Genomic DNA, 19,398 nt, shown 5'->3' with positions numbered 1-19,398 from the left:
ACAGGTAAAAGCCAGGCGATGTCTCACCGATGTGTCTTCTCCACCGACTGTTTGATGGACCAGAAGCTGACGTCGTTCCACTTGGAGATCTTGACGAAGTCCTGAGAAAAGCAATTTGAATGTTGACACACTGTATATTCATTAATTTGAAATGTGTGGACAAGGTTTCAAAGTGCTAGTGAGCAATGGAAAAGGACACTAATAAATAAATAAATATACATATATATACCTTGAGCTCCTTCTCGATTGGCTGTCGGAGCTGAGTGATTTTGGTCTGGACGGACTCGGAGAACTGACTGTAGTATTTGTGCAGGTTCCACAGAAGACTGGACAAAGACTCTGTGAAAGAGGCAGCACATTGAAAGCTGTAATTAACATGTCAGAAAAAGGTATAACATAGTTTCTGAAACATGTTCAATCTAGAAGACACACAAAGCAAATGTATTTATGCAATAGTAGTGACGGCTGACCTTGTCCAGGCTGGCGGGGGACCAGAAGGAGGTGGCAGTGGAAGCCGAGCAGCATGGTCAGGCGGGTGTGGAACTCGCCCAGGGGGGAGCCCTCCATGAAGGCCTGGAGGGTGGAGGACACCGAGGACAGGGAGAGGCGCTCCGGCTCCTCGCCTGAGAGGACAGTAACAGAGTTGAAGTAAGTCCTTCATGTGTGATCGTAGTGTAGTAGTGTCAAAAAATAACTATAATCTGAGCTCTGCTATTTGTACCTGTATTAGCCTCCATCCTCTGCTCCTCCAGATACCTCTCCACCAGCTGGTAGATGGAGAACCAGTGTTTGGTTGATTTCTCAGTGCAGCGCTTCATCGCGTTGTCCAGACTGCTCGACCAACAGCTACCACACAGAAGTGACAGGACAAGTTTACATTATAAACATAACAGGACAAGTTAAGGACTAGCTTCAGTTTTAATATCTCTCTAAATTATCAGGGCAGTGGCTGGATTGAATCCCACTGTGTCTTACTTGAGCTCCAGTTTGCGCCACTGGATGATGAGCTGGGTGACTGGTTCCAGCTCCTTGCGCAGAGAGACTGAGCGGCTGGCGTTATTCTCCCAGTCCTGCAGACAGCACAGCAACAGTTGATCACATGCGTCAACACAACCTGCAACTCTAAAAATACACTTCTGGAAAAACGCGTGTTTACACACAAGGTTTTCTCGCTAGCGGAGCTCACCTGTGCTTTACTGAGCAGAATCTCCAGACCGTTAAGGAACTTGGCGAGCGGACTGGACAGACTGAAAGCCATGATCCTCTCCATCACCACAGTCAGCTGAAAAACAACACACACACGCAGGATTACACTCTATAGCAACCCGGCCCCCTGTCTCACTGGACTGGGCTTCCTGTTACGTTCCTCGGGTTTAGATAGTGAATTCCCTCTTGCGTCCTTCTTCCGTCTTACTGACCTGTATGAGTGCGGGGTGTTCGGGCCAGTCGTCCAGCCTCTGCTTCACCGCCACACTCAGCTGCTCCAGGACGGGCAGACAGAGGGAGGCCTCGCTCATGTTGGGCTGCTGATAGAAGTCATAGGGTCCTTCTGCGGACACAACCAGACCGTCAGGACCCCCCGAGCCCTGCACCGTGTTCTGGAGGAGAGCCGACAGCAGCAGCTCACTGCCTGTCAGCTGCTGGTCCAGTTCAGCATCTGAATTTTAAAGTGAAACAGCAAACTTTGAGCAAATATTGAACAAAAAAATGCAAACAATATCCCTAATGCATATATACTGTGTTAGTGACCAACCCATCAGATGATAGAAGCGTGACATCACAGGGGCGGCGATCTGATAGGAGGAGACCAGGGCTTTGATGGTTTCCTTGCTGTGATTGGCTGTTGCCGTGCTCTGATACCACAGTGAGCGGGCGTATCTCAGACACAGGCGCTGGTGCACCTGGACCAGAGTGTTCATGGCGGCCGGAGACAGGAAGCCGCTCTCGACGGACTCTTCCTGGGCTGCGTCCTCCGTCTCCAAGTCCGTGTCTGCCGGAGCCTCCAGGGTCGGCTGGGACACGATGTCTGCGAAGTCCTTAATGAAGACGATGGACACAAACAGTGAGCTGCGGGGGGGTCAGGACGACCATGTATGTTTCTACCGTGCACACAACTACTACAATACCTTGTTGAACTGGGGGAACTGGCGCCTGAAGTCCCTCTCCTCCTGCTCGTCTTCAGTCAGGCCTGAGCCGTGCAGTCGACTGCGGCTGCGGTACAGACTGGCCTCCAGCTGCTCTCGCTCCCTCCTCCGTCTCTCCTGATCGTCCCACTCGTTCACCAGAGCCTGAGGAGGAGGAACGTCACGACAGTCGGCACAGCGACAGCATGAGTTTCAAGACTACTACAAAACAACTTGCAAAAATAGAAACCTGTGTTGAATTTATAAAAACAAGACAGTGAGAGAGACAGATGTTTCGAAGCTCTGACCTGGCAGATGTGTCTGAAGAGGCTGCGCGCCTCCTGTCTGAAGTCTCCGGTGGACAGTGTGTGACACTGCACATACAGCAGAGCGTTCAGCAGCAGTGTGGAGGACTGGGGGACCACGTGTTCAGGGTCCTGTTGGGGCAGAAGCCTCACCAGGCAGCGCAGAACGTCCATGCACGCCGTGGAGCAGAGGAAGTCGGCCCGGGACAGGTACGACGGCAGGCCGGCGGACAGAGAGGGGAAGGCCATAAGGCAGGACACCAGCTTGGGCAGACCTGGTACCGGCGTGAGTGAGGCGGCCAGCTGGGAGGCCACCAGCCTCATGCCGTGCCGGAGCTGGAGGATGCCGGTGCGCACTGGCCCGACCACGTCAGGGTACAGAGGGTAGTCCTCCAGCAGCCTCTGGCAGAAGCGCTGCTGGGAGTTCTGCCACACAACCTCCTCCTTCAGCAGATTGTGAACCATTGACCTGGGTTTGGAGGAGTCCTGCGCGGCCTTAAGCAGGTGGGACAGAAGGTCCTCCACTCTAGACGCCTGGCCGATGCTGCAGAGATAGTGCTGCAGGTCCTGGAAGAGTCGACCGTACTGGGGCTCGTGAGGGCGGCAGGCCTGCTTCCTGGAGAGCTCCGCGATCTGCTCCTTCACCTGCTGCATGCGGATCCACAGGTACCTGCAACCACAAGTCAGGGAGGTACGTGGTTAAAAGAAAGGTTAAACAACTGTAAAGAGTGGTTATCTGAGTTACCGTAGCCTGTCAGCTCCAACCAATTCTTAATTCTCCTCCCTGATTTAGTTTAGTTAAATAAATATTTTGAATGTTCCTGAGGAAAGTAAACTTACTGACCTCCCCTAGTTAAACCAACACTCTGGCTTTTATGGTCATTTTTGAACGTGCCGCTGGCTCTGACCTGATTCGAGGATGCTGGAAGCCGTCGGTGGTGCTGCTCTCCTCCAGCTCTGCTCCAGTCATCAGCTGCGACGACAGGCTGCGTCCTCTCCACTCCTCCTGCAGCAGAGCCAGCTGCAAGAAGCACAGGGGGACACAACGATCCAGTCATCAGTTAAAAGTGTTTTCAGCTCTAACCGCCTTCTTCCTGCATGTAACGTGTAAAACACTGAAGAGATATTTGATACTTTTTCACTTCTGCTGCAGCAATTAGACCTAAACTGATAAATCAGCCAGGACAAAATACTATATGTCAGCTGATAAGTGACAAGAAACTAGGGTTTAAAGATCTTTAAATTGCTGACCTCCTGCTGAGCGTAGTTGAGTTTGTAGGCCCTCTTCACAGCTGGGTCAAAGATGGTCTGAGGCGTCCACACTTTGATCTGCAGCAGGCCCATGTTGACCCAGAACACTCCAGAGCGGACCAGCGAGTTGGAGCCTTGGACCTTGCTCTGGACATACTGCTGTAGGCAGGTGACGCAGGACTCCACCAGGCTGTCTGGGAGCAGGTTGGGGGGCAGGAAGTCTCTGAAGACCGTCTGGATCTCCTGGGCAGCGATCAGAGGGTCAGGATCCTCCACCAGGCTCTCGCAGCTCTCCATGTAGCCCTCCTGCAGGCTGGGAGGCAGCAGGTCTGCCATGCTCTGCAGCTGTCGGCGCAGGACCACGCCCTGGAGCCTGAAGTCTGTGCCCCTGTGGGTGACGATGTGCGGGTGATTAGAAACTCATTTTTGGAGAGACTGAACACTTGAGGACCTGTGAATGTATGTTCTTTTCTAACCTACCTGAACTCAGCCAGTGCAGGGATGGCCATGTTGTCCCACAACACTGCAGACACATCCTGCAGCTGCTGGATCCTCTCCTTCCACTCCCCCAGGGTGACATGGGAGAGGGAGAGGAGGGCGGTTGCCGACGGCTCCCAGCGACCTCCAGTCTCACTGCTGATGAGCACTCCCAGCATGCAATGTGACCACACTGCTTTACTCAGCAAGGCCGGACCCTGACAACAACACGGACAAAACAGCAGCAGGACACGTGTTAATTATCTTTAATAGTCTGCGGCTAAAACCGTGACATCTACGGCAGATGGTAAACGGCCAGTACCATATTATCTGCTCCGTGGGGCAGCTTTGGACCCGGCTGGGTCTCAGGATTCATCGGGTCCCATTTCAGCCAGCGGTCTGGGTCCGAGGTCACACAGCTGGTCCACAAAGCACTCAGAGCCTCTGACAGCAGCTCGCACCATACAAACTGCAGCTCCTCAGCCGGCTGCAGGGGAGAAGGATCATCAGCGTAACTGCTTAAGTTTGCAGCCGTGAATGATACTTTCTTATTCTTTGTGTATTTTATCTGATAGTTCATTAATTGTCAGAGTTGTTGAGAATTAATTTTCTGCTTTTGCAAAGAAATTCCTTATTCCACTGACCCTGTCGCTGCTGAGCAGGAACCAGAGAGCCTGGAGCTGACTGACGTTCATCGGCGTGGACTGGAGGCAGTAACGAAGATGCCTGGAGAGTTCCCGACGCAAGCTGTCCTCCGCCTCCTGATCACTGCAGGTCAACAGGAAGAGTTCATTTAACAGTCGACTGGTTCCATATCAGTCCTCACAAATGTTTTTGTTTTGTTAAGGGGTTTAAAAAAGAAAAAAGAAGACTTTTACCCAGGAGACAGAGCCAAGTGAAGCAGGTCAGTGCTGAGTCGCAGCTGGTTGAGCACAGCCAGTTCTTCCATCAGGGGCCAGAGCTGGGCCCTGCGGCTGAGCTGCTGCAGCTCCTGTCTGGCCAGGTGGACTCCATCTGCTGGATCCTCACCCTCAGACATGGAGCAGCTCTCCAGGAGACCTCTGGCGTTCATCTGACGCTGCTGCTGCTCCACACTCGACACCAATCTCTCCAACACTCCTGGCGGGAAAATATGTTGAGGAATTTCATATCAATTACAAACTGCACCTTTAATATCACAAGTGAGAAGAGTTGAAACAAGATAAAAGGTTCAGTGCTCCACCAGCATTGATCCTAAAGCCTGAACAGCAGAGGGAATAAAGTGCATACAGTCTTTGTTTTTTACCATAGAAAAACAGTAAGATGAGGCCTCATGCAGGAACCACTAGTAACAAAATTTGTTCCTTATAAGCATGTACGACTCATCACATTCACCAATTTCCCTGCATGTATAATTCAAAGGTTGTAGAAAGTGAGATTTCCGTGTGTTCATTTGATTATAGAGCAGGTCCAGGTGCGAGATTACAAAACAGACAGATGTTGAGAACACGCTGCACAATCGTTGGATGGTAATCTTAGGGAACAAGATGAATCACGTATAGATATTATGCCTCTCTCCAGATGGGGTAAAAACCTGTTTGCACTTGTACATTTTAAATTTGAATTAACTTAATTTGAATAAATGTGGAGTTTAAATATGATACTCAAATCAAATAAAATAAAATAAAAAATTTACTGTAAAATTAATCTGTTCACTGTAACAGTGTGATGAACATTATGACCTTAAAGATATTAAACAACTTTTATGTGTAAAAGGACGATGAAAAGATTCTTTATTTGCTCTTTGGTGTCATTTTTATTAATATCATTTGGAGACAAACAGAGATGAAGACCCAATAATGAGCAGGAGTCATTCCTAATAAAGTGATCCGCGAGTTTAGTTCGCCTTTTTTTGACCTGATGATGGCGCTAGACAACAGACAATGTGTGGCCATCATTAGGAGGCTTTCCACACCATAACTTTGTGCTGGACTCACGTTAGACAAAACTGTCAACCAACTGAACAACAACATCAAAACTCTCAGATCTTTCTGTGACATGAGCTCACCAGACTTCTGTGGGTCCAGCTGATTGTTCGCCAGCAGAACGAGGCCCCAGGCTTCCAGCAGACTCTCTTTGATGTCCAGCATGAGCCCTGCACCCTGAAGTCGGACCAGCTCCTGCCGCCAAGGACCAGCGGTGCCGTCCAGCCTCAGATCGCTCACATCTAAGGCTTTACTCAGGCGCCGCAGCCGAGACGCGCACTTCCCCACCGACTCCAGCTGCAGCAGGAGATGGAGAAGTGATGTTGAGTAAATATAGACAAAGACTTTTGACTGAGAGTAAATTAAAGTCGATGGAGTCTTTCCCCACCTTGAATGGCAGAGCTTTCCCCAGAGTTTTTTGGATGCCTTTCAGTGCAGTGGCCACAGACACCGGGGTGGACAGGACAGTCTGGATGGCTGCGGAGACCACCTGCAGCTCCTGGTGACCTCTGGACACGGCACAGTCACAATACATTCACTTAAAATCATATCATATCTCCAATGTTAGTTTTGTAGCAGCAAATGGATAAAAAAATTTAACGAAAATGTCCGATTCTTTAGATTATGTGGAGAAAAATATTTACTCGAATGTGGCCTCAGTGTCTCCCAGCAGCAGCTGTGGCAGCCGGAGGATGAGGTGTTTCTGCACCCACTGCCAGTGCAGAGACAGCACAGAGATGCCCTGGGAGTCGGCAGGCAGCGTGCTGCAGACGTCCCAGAAACGGTCGAGCCACTGCAGCAACTGCAGGATCTAAACGCACCACGGGTAGAGTCTCGTCAGTGAGGAGACGACAGCAAAGCCCTTATTTTAGAAGATGCCTGTGTAACCTCTGAGGATTTGTTCTCACTTCATAATGTCGCAGTAACTTTAAGCATCATGGTCGGCTTTTAATTGATCTTACCTCATTGCATTTCATTCCCGCTCTTTCTGTAATGACTAACCTGTTCTATTTATTGTTAATTACCTCGCTAGCTAAGATACAAGCAGTTATAATAATATTATTTCTGTAGGAGTAGAAGTACAAGAGGTAGTGAAGTAGCAGTACTAGAGGTAGAAGTGTTTTTTTATGTATTAACGTTAATAATATTATTGGGAATGCTGTTGTAGTAGTAGTAGCAGCTAACATAGCACAGTAAAAGTTGTATCAGAAGTAGCAGCAGTAGCAGTAATAATAGTACTAGCAGGAGTGCTAATAGTGGCAGCACTAACAGTAACAATAGTAATAGCAATAGCTGCTAGTAGTATCAGTAGCAGTAATAAAAGAAGTAGGAAATAAAGTTAGCAGCTAGTAATAGTTGTAGCGTTGGTAGCATCAGCAGCTAGCATTAGCAGTAATAATAATAGTCATAGTAACAGTAGCAATAGCAAAAATAGGTAGAGTAGAGGTAGAAACAAGAGCAGTACTAGTAGCAGCAGATAGAAGTAGAAAAAATAATAGTAGTAGCAGCTAGCAGTAATAATATTAGCAGCAGTGGTATTAGCAATAGCAGCAATAGTAGCATTAGTGGTAGCAGCAGTAATAGCAGCAGCAGTGACAGAAGGAGTTGCAGTAACAGCAACAACAGCAGCAGTTGTAAAGCAGTTATGATATTTTCATACAGGAGCCGTCACCTCAAACATGATGTGGTCTGAGATGTAGGGCTGTCCACTCTGCACAGCCTGTAGAGTGAACGAGTTCCACAGGTCAAAGAAGGTCTGGAGGTGCATCAGCACTGGATGGGGCAGGTGACCGATATCCACAGTCCCTGCGAGGGGAGGGTAAAACACAAGCTCATTATACCCAGTCGTGCAGGTGAGTGTCAGGTAGCGAGAGCTGTGTCCGGTGCGTACCTTTGCTGAAGGCTGTGGCTATTCTCAGAGCACAGTTCTGAGCTGACAGGTTGACAGCACAGGTGCAGATGACGGACCTCTCCTCTCTGTCCATCATCAGAACAATCCTAACAACAAACACAGACAAACTCATTACACACATTTTAGAACAGCATTATGCATTTCATTTCTAACTCCGAGCAATGTTTTACTGCAGTTAAGAGTGTGAATCCCGCACATGCCAAGCGATATAAAGTCGATCTGTTACCTGTTGGCAACCGTGTTCAGCGCCTCCAGAAACTCCATGTATCTTTCCTCGTCCTCAAAGTTACACTTATTGGCTAAAATGTCCAGATATTGTTTATTCCAGCGCATGTCCACCAGAATCCTGTATTCATCTGCAACATAACAGACAATGATTATTAAGTTGTTGATTGACAGAGACGTCTTTTAACTCTACGACTATCGTTTTGACAGATGGTTGGAAACTAAATTTATTTCTAAAATTTTAACTTTTTTTATTGACTTCAGTATGAAAATGATTACTTCCTTGTTTTCAACACTGAAATTATTCTCTGAACTTTTCCAACTAACCTCACAATCATCTTCTACATACAAGTGAGATGGTACATACATGCACTTCAAACCAGAGTTGCAGTGAGTGCATCAAAACATTGATGATTACCTGTGCTGTGAGGCTGGAGCAACTCTGCTAGTGATTTGCCCTTAGAGGCAAGTTTGCTACCAAACACGGCCTTCAGCGCTCTGTTTCCCGCCTCCACCTGGACCAGCGCTGAATCTGGAAGAGTCGAGAACGGCATAGTTTTAGGATCCAAAGTGCTGGATAATTCTGCAGTAATTCCCGTCTTTCCGAGAAAATATATTTTCACTGCGCATGAACATCTTGTTTTGAGTAAAAAACCTCTTTATTTTAAGTCTAAAATTGTGCAAGAGTAACAAACCAGGGGCATATTTGTAGCTCTTCCCCAGGTGTGAGAGCCAGCTGCTGCGGAGGATCCAGTCTCCATGAGAGGCTCTCTCTGTGACCAGTTTCACCGCTGTGGGGATCAGCCTCAGAGCGTCTCCTTCCTCCAGATCCACCACTCCGTCAGAGAACACCAGGCCTTCATGGACACCGCTGCTCTGCAGCGCCCTCTGCAGGTCACTAAGACTCAGTGGCCGATTCCTGCGCACACAGACAATAATAGACTCATGACTTTTTACCTTTTTGATGTTGGGTGGGGCCTCACCTTTTACACTGCTAGCACCTTCTACAAATAGACTGAAACGGCAAACTCTTTAACATTTAAATAACGTTTCAGTGTTTCAACTTCATCTTTTTCTAAGTTGCTTCAGCACTGATGCGTCGTACGCTGCAGACTCATGCTGCTGCTGTCGCCATCCTCACCGTTTGCCCTGCAGGCTGAGGGTGTTCAGGCAAAACGACAGGACCTGTCCGTCTCGGAGAACGGCGGAGAAGCATGAGTCCTCTGTGGAGAGGAGAGCGGATGGGAAGCCGTCGGGCCAAACCCCCGCACACAGCAGCCCGCTGCCCCAGTCCTCCGTGTCGAGGATGGCCAAGTGCTGCTCAATCACCTGCTGGGCTTGCTACAGGGGAAAAGAGCGCGGTGATGTTTATTCATGAATGTGCTCATTAGATTTAATTTCGCAGAAATATTACAGTAGGTAACGGTAATAACTGATAATAACCGATACCTTCTGGGTGGCATTGGTGCGCTGGCAGAGGGAGTACGCCTCCCCACAGGCGTGCTGCAGGGCGCTGGGTAAATCCACTCCTCTGTGCAGCTGGCAGGACAGCAGGGTGGCAGCGTGGAGGAGGGAGGCCAAGGAGGAGGCGGGGGAGTCTGAAAGACGGAAGCCAGAGAGTCTTTTAACTCTGCAGCCCGACTGACCATCCATTCATCTGTTGGTGACATTCAGTACTTACCCCAGATGGCGGCTTTGATGCCTTTGTGTATTTCAATCAGCAGATCACACACACAGTCCCCGGTCACCCCAGCAGTGTGAAGCAGGGTCTTCAGGTCCAGTGAGTCCCAGCAGACCCCCTCATGTTCCCCGGGGATGTAGACCTCCACCCCTCTGTTCCTCATGGCTCTGGAGAGCTCCCCGTGCACAGGGTCCATGGTCAGGAACAACCTGCACAGCGCACACATCACCTGAGCACGGGCTTATTCAACGACTTCCACAAAAAAAGAAGAAGAAGAAAACGAGCTGTCATTATTCTCAGTACCTGAAGTTTGGGTGTGGGGTGATTTGTGGGGTCTTCCCGTCTATGACGCCGCGTTCGTTGATGGTGAGGGATCCGCCGGGCTCCAGCAGAGCGTTGAGACGATCCAGGACGGAGGCGCTGAGCAGATAAAACACAATCAGTTCAAATCACTCAATTTAAGCTGGTCAATCATCATCATTTAAATGCGGTTTTCTTCGAACACTTCTCCCTCCTCACCCGCAGAAGTTGACGTTGTCCATGAGCAGCCAGTCGCCAGCCTGCAGCGCCTGCACCAGCATGCCGTCCAACCACTCGAAGCCTCCGTTCGTCCAGCCGTCCTCCAGTTGAGCCAGACGTTCCTTCAGCAGCGTGAAGTCCATCTGCAGCTTGGACATGTCTGGAGGACAAAACACGGACATTTCGCGGCAGTGGAAACACGTTCTTATACTCTCTTGTTCTCATTCTTATATCCAGTTTTCCCCTTTATCCCCCGTTACCTGTGAAGACTTTGAGCTTGGTGTTGAGCTTCTGCAGCAGGAGGATGATGACCTCCAGCTTGTTCAGAGCCTCCGAGTCGACCGTCCCTCCGGTTTTCTGCAGCCCTTTCTCCTTCAGCCAGTGGCAGAACAGGCCCCACGTCTGCAGCAGGAACTCTGTGTCCTGGATGCCCACGTCCAATGACATCAGGCCCCGTCTTATTACCATGGCAACTATGTAGTCCACACTCTCCAGCACTTGTTGCCAGGGTCGCATGATATCCACCTGGAGATGAGGAAGAGAGTGCAGGTTGATGCGGGCTGATGTTTTCAGACGGTGAACAGGTCTGGGGAAACTAGGATCATGACTTCCTGGTTACCTGCTCGAAGCCTCCCAGCAGCTCGGTGGTATCCATGGCGCTGTTCATGGCCATGACTCTGAGGCGGTGTCCTGTCAGCAGGGCCAGCAGTCTCACCAGGCTGGTCTTCGCGCTGGCTGTGGGGCCGACCAGTATCGTCATCCAGCCCATCTCCACACACTTCATCAGGGACTCCAGGGGCCGCAGGGCCTGGTGTGTGATGGACAGAGGGGGGTCCAGGGCCACGGGGGCTCCGCCGCTGCGCTGCAGGACAGAGAAACCCACCTACAAGGACAATCCACGAGAGAAGAAACCTTTAACTTTGTTCACACAATTTTCAAACAATTGCTGGCGAGAATCAAGATGAGGTTTTTTTTTAATTAACCTGCAGGTTGAGTGGCGTGATGTGGAACTGTCTGGAGCCGCTGTACGGCTCGAAGTCCTCCCCGAACACCTTCCTGAACACAGACAGCACCTGAGGGGGACACGAGGACACGAGTGTTTTATTCACTTCACAACGCCAGGAGCATAAAGCATCGAGTTCTGGTGGAGCAGAATACCTGAGCCTTGTCAGCCTCTGTCCTCATCCTGTCGGCGTACACCAAAGCGACATGCTGCCCGGGACTGAAGAATCCCGGCGACTGGTCGGCTTGCATCAGCTGACACCACCGGAACATGTCGCGCAGGTTGAACTCCCAGGGGCTTCCCTTCTGACCCCACCGCCGCTCCACACTCACTTCCTGGACGAGCTGCGGGAGGCAGGAAACAGTTTTAAGACAACTACCGGAGCCGCTGCAGCAGAGAGTCAAAGACATACATGAGCAAGGGAAGAGAAACCCACCCTGTTACTGAACTCCACCATCTTAGCAATGATTTCCTTGTCAATGCTGGGGAAGATGGAGTCGGCTATGAACTCCATGTCTCTGCTGGTGAGCTGGTCGACAAAAACCTGGAAACGCAGAGTCAGATTTCATGAAGAAGGAGGAAAGAGAAACATACTCTAATACATTCGCTGGGGCTCAGATGAGGATCAATAACATTTTGAGTTTGACAAATTATATATATATATATATATATATATATATATATATATGGAGCTTTTTATGCTGCAGGAAAAAAAAGTATATGTAATCTCGACTGTTCCTGACCTGTGTGAATCTGTTGAGGAAGGATTTGGGAAGTCCCTTCCTCCCGCCGCCTTGAGTGAAGGGGTTCTGGCAGCCAAAGATCTTGGTCTTCTCGTGCTGAACCTGGAAGCTCAGGCCCAGTTCAGGGATGTAGATCTCTGCTCGGTGATCGAAGCAGGCGTTCAGACCCTCCAACACCGACTGAGAGGCCAGGTTCAGCTGTGAGCGCAGGGAGCGAGGCAAGACAGTGTGAAACTACAGATTACATCATTGCTGTTTTACAGTGATCTGCAACAAAAACGAACGCCGAACGAACCTCGTCCAGGACGACCCAGTGGCCTGCCTTCAGAGCCGCCAGAAGGGGGCCGTCACGCCACGCGAACTCCCCTCCTTTCCCTCCCTCCACCGGGAGATCGGTCCCAAACAAGTCGGTGACATCCTGTCGGAGGGCACACGCCGTCAGCATCAGAGCCGCTTAGTTTTTGAAGTGTATTTCAACGCCTGATGAAAAGCTGCTGAACTTAACACTTACCGTTTGCTCGGATAGGTTGATTCTGACCAGGTGGTTCCCAGAGGCCTTCGCCAGCGCCGCCACCAGGCTGGTCTTACCGACACCCGGCGCGCCCTCCAGCAGCACGGGCCTCTGCAGCTTCAGCGCCCGCAGAAGCCTCTGGGCGTTCATGGCGGTCGTGCCCGCTGCGATGGCGTAGTCTGACAGGTTGCGGCTCTCGGTCTGAGGCCCTGGGTGGAAACACAGAGTCATTAGATTCAGTCAGGAGGAGGGAAACTCAACTGTACCTACGTATTAGTAAAGAAATGCTGGTTTTAGTGAGAAAGTTCACTGAGAGAAAAAACAGATATGAACGTTCCTGCAAAAGAAGAATAATGGCCACAAAGTATTGTTTTTATGACGTCACAATGAGGTTGACCTTTGACCTTTTCGTTTCTTAATCACAAGAGACATTTGTGTGAGATTTCGTCATAATCGGCACATGAATTCTTGAGTTATGGCCCAAAAACGTGTGTCATGAGGTCACCGTGACCTTTGACCTTTGACCACCAAAATCTAATGAGGCAGTAAATGGAATTAAAATTACATCTAGCGTCATAAATTCATCAAGAAACGTTAAAATCCACACCTAAGGCGATGTAGAAGGGGTCAATGCCGAAGAAGTCTTCTCCCCACTGGGGTTTCCGCGGCAGGCCGCTGTCATAGACTCGCAGGGCGTCCATCATCTCTTGATCCAGCTTCGTCATCTTGCTCAGCCGCTGCTGCAGGAAGCCCAGGCACAGCCGGCGAGCCAGGAGGGCGTTGTCTGCGTAGGACACTGTGGTTCCTGCAAGAAAAAACGGAGACACCTGATCAAATTTCCGAAACACGCCCTTCAACAGATGAGCTCTCGGTGGGAGTGAAGAGAAGCCGTCGGCGCACCGGAGCCGATGCCGTCTATGTAGACCAGACATGCGGCGTGGATGAAGGCGGTCACAGTGTCCAGTCTGAGGTCCCACTCCGCCTCCTCTTCGTCTTCCAGGGCTCCCATGGTCATGAAGCCGTCCTCGTCGCGCTCGCACACGGTGTTGAGGAAGTTGACCCACGACAGGATGTCTCTGACGCTCAGGATGCAGCGGCGGCCGAAGTCCTGCCGGGTCAGCCACTCGATGAAGTCCAGCATCAGCTCGGCGACATCGCAGCCTGGGTTTGGATCCAGAGAGGCAACATCAGTTACATGGTCGGGATTACGTTAATTGTTCTGCATATGTATTCACCACGGGCTGGATCGTTATGTAGCTTAAGACTAATAGTATATCAGCAACTGTGATGATGTAATGATTATGTAATAATGGTGTTTAAAAGGTTACCAGAGGTCAAACTGCCTCAAAATTGCTCATCCAAATCTGCGACCTGGACGTGTTTTGTTTTTAAACATCATCTCTGATCTACTTTACCGTCGAGCGAGAGGCCGGCGCGCAGGTTGTGCTGGATGATCTGCACCAGGTCGCTGCGGCTGTTGCTCTGAGGACACCAGATCTCTGTGAAACGGTTCCTGAGGGCAGGAGAGAGCTGTCCCCCAAAAAAAAAACAGACACGCACACCAAGTCAGACTCTACCCACGACCAGCTGTAAAATAAAAACATGTTAAAACACGTGTGAAAGGTTCAAATTCACTTCTTACCTCCTTCTTGCCAAAGTCTCCTCCAGGGTTCATGGTGGCGACCAGACGGAAACCCTCGGCTGCTCTGATCAGCTCCACGTTGTCGTTGTCTCCACTGCCCTTCTCTGCCAACACCAGGGACTTCTCTGTCTCCAGAACGCTGCCCACAAACGCAACACATGTGACGACACGACACAAGCCTCATTAACTGTCATTAGCAGGAGCAGTAAAAGCTTCAAGTCTCATCCAAGTCCATATTTTAATGGGCAAAATGTGTTTTTTTATTCTATAAAAACTGCTATCGCTTTGGTGATGTTCAATACTTTAATATGAAAATCTAATTACATGATTGTTACTGGATGAATTTAAACTTGGGTCGTGGATCTTGTTAAGAGATGTGTGTGATTGTTTCTGATGCTGTGTGTATGTGTTTGTTATAACAGAATATAAAAAATGATATGAAAAGTATAAGTAGATAAATACAAATAAGGTCAACGGTGGTTATAATAGAAGCGTCATCTAAGTGTAGTTTGTGATAGGAAATGCAACTCAGGATAAAAAAATATATGTCCTGAGAGTGTCGTATATCACAATTGATTGATATTAATAAATAAGTGTGTGTGTGCAAGTGTGTGTGTGTACCTGTTGAGTCTTTCCAGCACCGAGTCATCTGCCAGGGAGATCTCATCCATGAGGAACACCCCGCCCTCCTTCATGGCCAGCACCAGGGGGCCGTCATGCCACTGGAACAGCCTGCAGTCCTCGCCGTCCGGCTACACACACACACAGAGACACACACACACACACACACACACACACACACACACACACACACACACACACACGACAATAAGTTTCAGGAATAATAAGAAGGTTCACGTCAGTGTTCACTGTAATTGTTATCTTGGGGTTTGACTCTTCTTGTCTATATTTTTTCTTCATGTGCAGATTTGACATGTGCAGCTGCCGCGGCCTCGTCAGTACCTGGTGCGTGTGTCTGACGGGTCGCAGGCCTCCCAGGAAGTCGGACGTCTCCATGTGCAGGTGACAGTTGACTGAAAAAAACTTGTGTCCAGCCAAAGCGGCAAACAGCTGGCAGATTGTAGTCTTTCCACATCTGGTGAGGGAACAGGAAGTGAGATGAACGATGATCGAAATAACTGCATGTGCAGAAAATAAACCAAGAAACGGTGTTATATACATGCACACGTATTTCTTACCCGGTGTCTCCTACGAGCAGGACAGACTCGCCGAACCGAAGCGCCCGCCCCACCAGCACGGCCAGCCTCCTCATGCCGTGCGTCCACACCACATGGCGGAACTCCTCGGGAACTCCGGCGATGCTGTCGATGAAGGGACCTGGAGATCGGAGCGTCAAGACAACGTGACCGTGTGTTCACCAGACAAGCGCCATGCTCAAAAATGTTTCATAGTTTTTCTTCCTGTAAATTTCCCACCAGGAGCATGATGGGAAATGATCTCAACGGAATCTAGTCTCACAAATAGTGACCCTGCAAGAGACAAAATCTTATAGTGTGAGACTAAAGAGTCTGAGACGCTATAGACGTGAGAGGGCGTCAGAATCAGATCACTGGGCCGTCAGATAACATGATTATCTTCTGACAACAATCGAAACTAAACACTGACGGAGTTCTACATACGATGACAGTGTCTCTTTTCATTTTGATTCGAATATTTGATTATTCATCCAAACTTTTAAAAGAGTTCCAGTATATGAACTGCAGCTGTTAATGCATCGGTACGTAGTAATGTTGTACTCACTGAACTGGCTGGTAACCTGTTTCTGAGAGAACAGGTTTTCAGGGTTGACCGTCCTCTTGAAGTGCTTCTCCAGGATGGACAGGATGGTGGCCTCTTCCTCCGGCTTCCTGACCCGTCCTGCCAGCAGCATGTATCCTGTGCGGAGGAGGAGACGACAGCTTTTGTTTAGGTGGGAGCGCGGGTGTCGGCTGGTAGTTTTTTAAGAGAAAGCCTCACCGTCGTCCGCCAAATGCTGCAGCCAGTCCTGAGAGGCCTCCGTCTGCTCCTCCAGCCTGTAGCGGTCGGCCCAGCGGAACAGGTCTCGGAGGGTGATGAAGCCGTGTTTCCCCGCAAACACGGAGGAGCCCCGGCGTAAGGACTGGAGACACAATCCGCACAATTACAGACAGGATCAGCCAAATAACTCGGTGGGTAACGCGACGAGAAAAGCAAGGTAGATATAAATACGGGAGTGCACTGTCACCTGAAGGTCTTGCATGACTTTGACCAGCTTGGCGCAGTAGGACGGGGGCAGGCGGCACCTCTGGTTCAGGATGGTCTCCAGCTCTCCACTGGGCAGCTCGTCGAAGTGCAGCTCCACAAAGCGGTTCCTGAAAGCCCTGGAGAGAACCTGGAGGTGGAGGTGGTGGTGGGAGGGCAGTTAGTCAAGAGGAATCATTTTGATTTTAGATTTTATCTTGACAGTGAGAAGCAGGGGGCGACCCGTGTCCCGTCTTTCTTCACTTAAAAAAAGAGGAAGATTCATATGCAGCTGAAATTGACGGTATACCTTTCTACCGCCGTAGAGCCCCGGGGGATTCTGGGTGGCAAACAGCTTGAACCTGGGGTGAGCCTTGATGACTTCCTGCGTCTCGGCCACAAAGAGCTCCCTGTTGTCGTCCAGCAGTCTGTTGAGAGCCTCCAGGACGTCGGTGGGTGCGAGGTTCAGCTCGTCCAGGATGATCCAGTAGCCTTTCCTCATGGCGTCGATCAGGACGCCTGGAGCGGACACACGAGCGAGCGGCGTGTTAGTCTAGGGCGGCGCCGGATTTCGATAGCAGACACGGGAAATGCTGCTGCGGTGTGTAACACTGGATGAATGGATTCATTATGCAAAGTGCCAATCACTGGAATCTAATGTATCATCATATAACTGCATCTCCACTTCACTGCAAATGACCCCGATGATCTTTGAGTTTCTAATAAATAAATAAATGAGGAAATGAGGAAATGACCAAAAGTAAAGAAGATAATCAATAGACTTATCAATAAGGGAAATAATTGTCAGATGTTATCGTATCATGTAAAGAACATTTCAGGTCGCCGTTCTCTCACTGAGGACGTGACCTCTGTTTCCTCAATAGTCCCTAAATCCCTGCTCCCTGCTGCTCATTGATGTTTTAAAAGGTTTTTGGAGAACAGTGGAGCTCTGTGGCACAAACACACACACACACACACACACACACAGCTAATAGAAGGACACATTCAGTGTTGATGTGGGTCTTTTCAGGGAAGATGGGGTTTATTCCTCTAATAAATGAAAATGCAATGAAAAATGACTTTCTCTCTAATATCTGCCTTAAATCTAAAATCTGAGTTACTAATAATTTATTTACATCATATCTCACCTAGATATTAAAAATAAATAAATTGCATGTATGAACGTGTGGAATCTGTGACAGAGTCCTCGTACCCTCTTTGAACACCAGCTTGCCCCTGTCATCCGAGGAGTAGCAGCCGATGTACTCCTGGATGTCGGTGTGCTCGTGGTTGTTGATTCTCACGCACTGGTTCCCCGTGGCCGCGGCCAGCCAGCAGATCAGGCTGGTCTTCCCCACAGACGTCTCCCCCTGGATCAGCACCGGGTGGGTCCTGTGAGGCCACAACATGGAGAGAGGGAGGGAGATAGAGAGAGGGAGAGAGTGATGAGAGGACAGACCACTGATGTGTTATGAGCTCAGTGTAGATTGATGTTGTAACCTGAGTGCACCACATTGCCCTGCCGGGGTATTGAGTGGCGAGGAGGAAGCGCTGACTCATGCAGCAGCCGGCGTTGACAAAAACAAATGAGCAAAATGAGAAAAGTTTTAACATTCGATATTTCCCCACTTACTGTTGGTGACGAGAAGAACACGTCGTAACTTAGCAACACTATCAATAAGTTGGATTAACATTTGATCAAATGAGCGTGTGTAGTGTGACGACGTAGCGAGGAACCAACGGAAAATGATCACTAACTTTTTTTGGTTCCCCGTTATGTTTTCATCACTGAAACCCGTCACAGCGGTGGTGAGCGCCGTGTCCGACACATACGGCTGTGGACCTGATGATTATCGCCCAGTCCATCATCGATTTCAGGGTGTTCTGACATCTGACATGAGTGAACCCCTCCCCAGGAGCACTATGGAGTCCCTAGCTGACATCCACCCCACACACCTCAATAAGATCCTCAGCGCTCCGCCAGGGAGCTCATGAGTATCCCCCCACACACACACACACACACACACACACACACACACACACACACACACACACACACACACACACACACCTATGCAAAAGGACAGAGTCCAGAACCAGTGCTGTGCGTGAAGGTGAGCCCAAGTATTTCTAGTTGGTACCGCTTCATCTCTTGCACCAACAGCCTTGTTCCTTCCCCACCTGTCTGCGTGCTGCTGATCATGTGCATCCCTCATGCTCCATGTCGCAAAACAAAAGTCGTCTCTAAGTGGTTTCATGAGCATGTGAACACGACAGCCGTCCCCAGTCGGCAGACAGCGTGAACGCACAGCTGACAAATCTGCAGAAATGACGTGGCGTCATCACGTCAACATGGAGCAGAATAAAGAGCTCGGTGAGTTCGTATAATAGAAGGAACCCAGATATCAGAGGAGTTTTGCTCCTGTAGCGTTTCCCTTGATACAATCGTAAACTCTGTCAGCGAATGTACCTGCTGCCACCGTGATAACTTTTTGTTGACAGTTTGTGTTTGTCTCTGTCCCCGTTCCAACGTGACCCCGGCTCCATCCAGCTGTTTGGGATGAACTGAAACAGTCGTAGCGACATCAGCATCATCAACACCGACGGCCGACCTCGCTAATGCTCTTAGGAGATCAGGATGTCATCTGTCCTTAACAGAAGCCAAACAGAGGCATAAAAACTAATCGCCTCCTGCCTGCACGCGGATTCAGTCCAACCACATTTCTGTCCTCGCGCACTCTGGTGCCTTCTTTCAACAAAAGGCCAGAATTAGCTCCGGCAAAATGAACGTCTAGACACTCATAAATGAACCCATTGATTTG

At 49.6% G+C, this 19,398-nt stretch overlaps 1 protein-coding gene across 1 annotated transcript in view; it reads right to left on the bottom strand.

The window, feature by feature from the left end:
• mdn1 (midasin AAA ATPase 1) overlaps nucleotides 1-19,398 on the bottom strand; it is a 42,977-nt gene that overhangs the window by 12,173 nt on the left and 11,406 nt on the right. Inside the window, exons 24-72 of the mRNA XM_023414892.1 lie at nucleotides 17,790-17,968; nucleotides 16,887-17,095; nucleotides 16,581-16,727; nucleotides 16,334-16,475; nucleotides 16,118-16,252; nucleotides 15,556-15,694; nucleotides 15,320-15,452; nucleotides 14,978-15,108; nucleotides 14,357-14,495; nucleotides 14,130-14,244; nucleotides 13,615-13,875; nucleotides 13,322-13,519; nucleotides 12,715-12,923; nucleotides 12,499-12,621; nucleotides 12,204-12,401; nucleotides 11,897-12,004; nucleotides 11,616-11,804; nucleotides 11,441-11,530; nucleotides 11,077-11,340; nucleotides 10,718-10,982; nucleotides 10,458-10,617; nucleotides 10,242-10,358; nucleotides 9,939-10,147; nucleotides 9,707-9,855; nucleotides 9,399-9,598; nucleotides 8,953-9,176; nucleotides 8,676-8,789; nucleotides 8,259-8,388; nucleotides 8,012-8,118; nucleotides 7,793-7,926; nucleotides 6,765-6,931; nucleotides 6,509-6,629; nucleotides 6,204-6,417; nucleotides 5,035-5,275; nucleotides 4,801-4,924; nucleotides 4,479-4,643; nucleotides 4,160-4,374; nucleotides 3,680-4,067; nucleotides 3,337-3,449; nucleotides 2,432-3,098; nucleotides 2,127-2,288; nucleotides 1,754-2,036; nucleotides 1,419-1,657; nucleotides 1,187-1,282; nucleotides 976-1,070; nucleotides 722-846; nucleotides 471-623; nucleotides 230-339; nucleotides 28-101 (exon numbers count right to left, since the gene is read on the bottom strand). Coding sequence (XP_023270660.1) covers nucleotides 28-101; nucleotides 230-339; nucleotides 471-623; nucleotides 722-846; nucleotides 976-1,070; nucleotides 1,187-1,282; nucleotides 1,419-1,657; nucleotides 1,754-2,036; nucleotides 2,127-2,288; nucleotides 2,432-3,098; nucleotides 3,337-3,449; nucleotides 3,680-4,067; nucleotides 4,160-4,374; nucleotides 4,479-4,643; nucleotides 4,801-4,924; nucleotides 5,035-5,275; nucleotides 6,204-6,417; nucleotides 6,509-6,629; nucleotides 6,765-6,931; nucleotides 7,793-7,926; nucleotides 8,012-8,118; nucleotides 8,259-8,388; nucleotides 8,676-8,789; nucleotides 8,953-9,176; nucleotides 9,399-9,598; nucleotides 9,707-9,855; nucleotides 9,939-10,147; nucleotides 10,242-10,358; nucleotides 10,458-10,617; nucleotides 10,718-10,982; nucleotides 11,077-11,340; nucleotides 11,441-11,530; nucleotides 11,616-11,804; nucleotides 11,897-12,004; nucleotides 12,204-12,401; nucleotides 12,499-12,621; nucleotides 12,715-12,923; nucleotides 13,322-13,519; nucleotides 13,615-13,875; nucleotides 14,130-14,244; nucleotides 14,357-14,495; nucleotides 14,978-15,108; nucleotides 15,320-15,452; nucleotides 15,556-15,694; nucleotides 16,118-16,252; nucleotides 16,334-16,475; nucleotides 16,581-16,727; nucleotides 16,887-17,095; nucleotides 17,790-17,968 — 8,670 coding nt within the window. The remainder of the gene's footprint in view (nucleotides 1-27; nucleotides 102-229; nucleotides 340-470; nucleotides 624-721; nucleotides 847-975; nucleotides 1,071-1,186; nucleotides 1,283-1,418; nucleotides 1,658-1,753; nucleotides 2,037-2,126; nucleotides 2,289-2,431; nucleotides 3,099-3,336; nucleotides 3,450-3,679; nucleotides 4,068-4,159; nucleotides 4,375-4,478; nucleotides 4,644-4,800; nucleotides 4,925-5,034; nucleotides 5,276-6,203; nucleotides 6,418-6,508; nucleotides 6,630-6,764; nucleotides 6,932-7,792; nucleotides 7,927-8,011; nucleotides 8,119-8,258; nucleotides 8,389-8,675; nucleotides 8,790-8,952; nucleotides 9,177-9,398; nucleotides 9,599-9,706; nucleotides 9,856-9,938; nucleotides 10,148-10,241; nucleotides 10,359-10,457; nucleotides 10,618-10,717; nucleotides 10,983-11,076; nucleotides 11,341-11,440; nucleotides 11,531-11,615; nucleotides 11,805-11,896; nucleotides 12,005-12,203; nucleotides 12,402-12,498; nucleotides 12,622-12,714; nucleotides 12,924-13,321; nucleotides 13,520-13,614; nucleotides 13,876-14,129; nucleotides 14,245-14,356; nucleotides 14,496-14,977; nucleotides 15,109-15,319; nucleotides 15,453-15,555; nucleotides 15,695-16,117; nucleotides 16,253-16,333; nucleotides 16,476-16,580; nucleotides 16,728-16,886; nucleotides 17,096-17,789; nucleotides 17,969-19,398) is intronic.

The sequence above is a fragment of the Seriola lalandi genome, unplaced genomic scaffold, assembly GCF_002814215.2.
Source record: "Seriola lalandi dorsalis isolate HSWRI2012SDOR001 ecotype SW California unplaced genomic scaffold, Sedor1 jcf7180002054544, whole genome shotgun sequence".
NCBI lineage: Eukaryota > Metazoa > Chordata > Actinopteri > Carangiformes > Carangidae > Seriola > Seriola lalandi.
The sequence above is the reverse complement of the archived record's forward strand: the minus strand, read 5'-3'. Positions and strand labels throughout refer to the sequence as shown.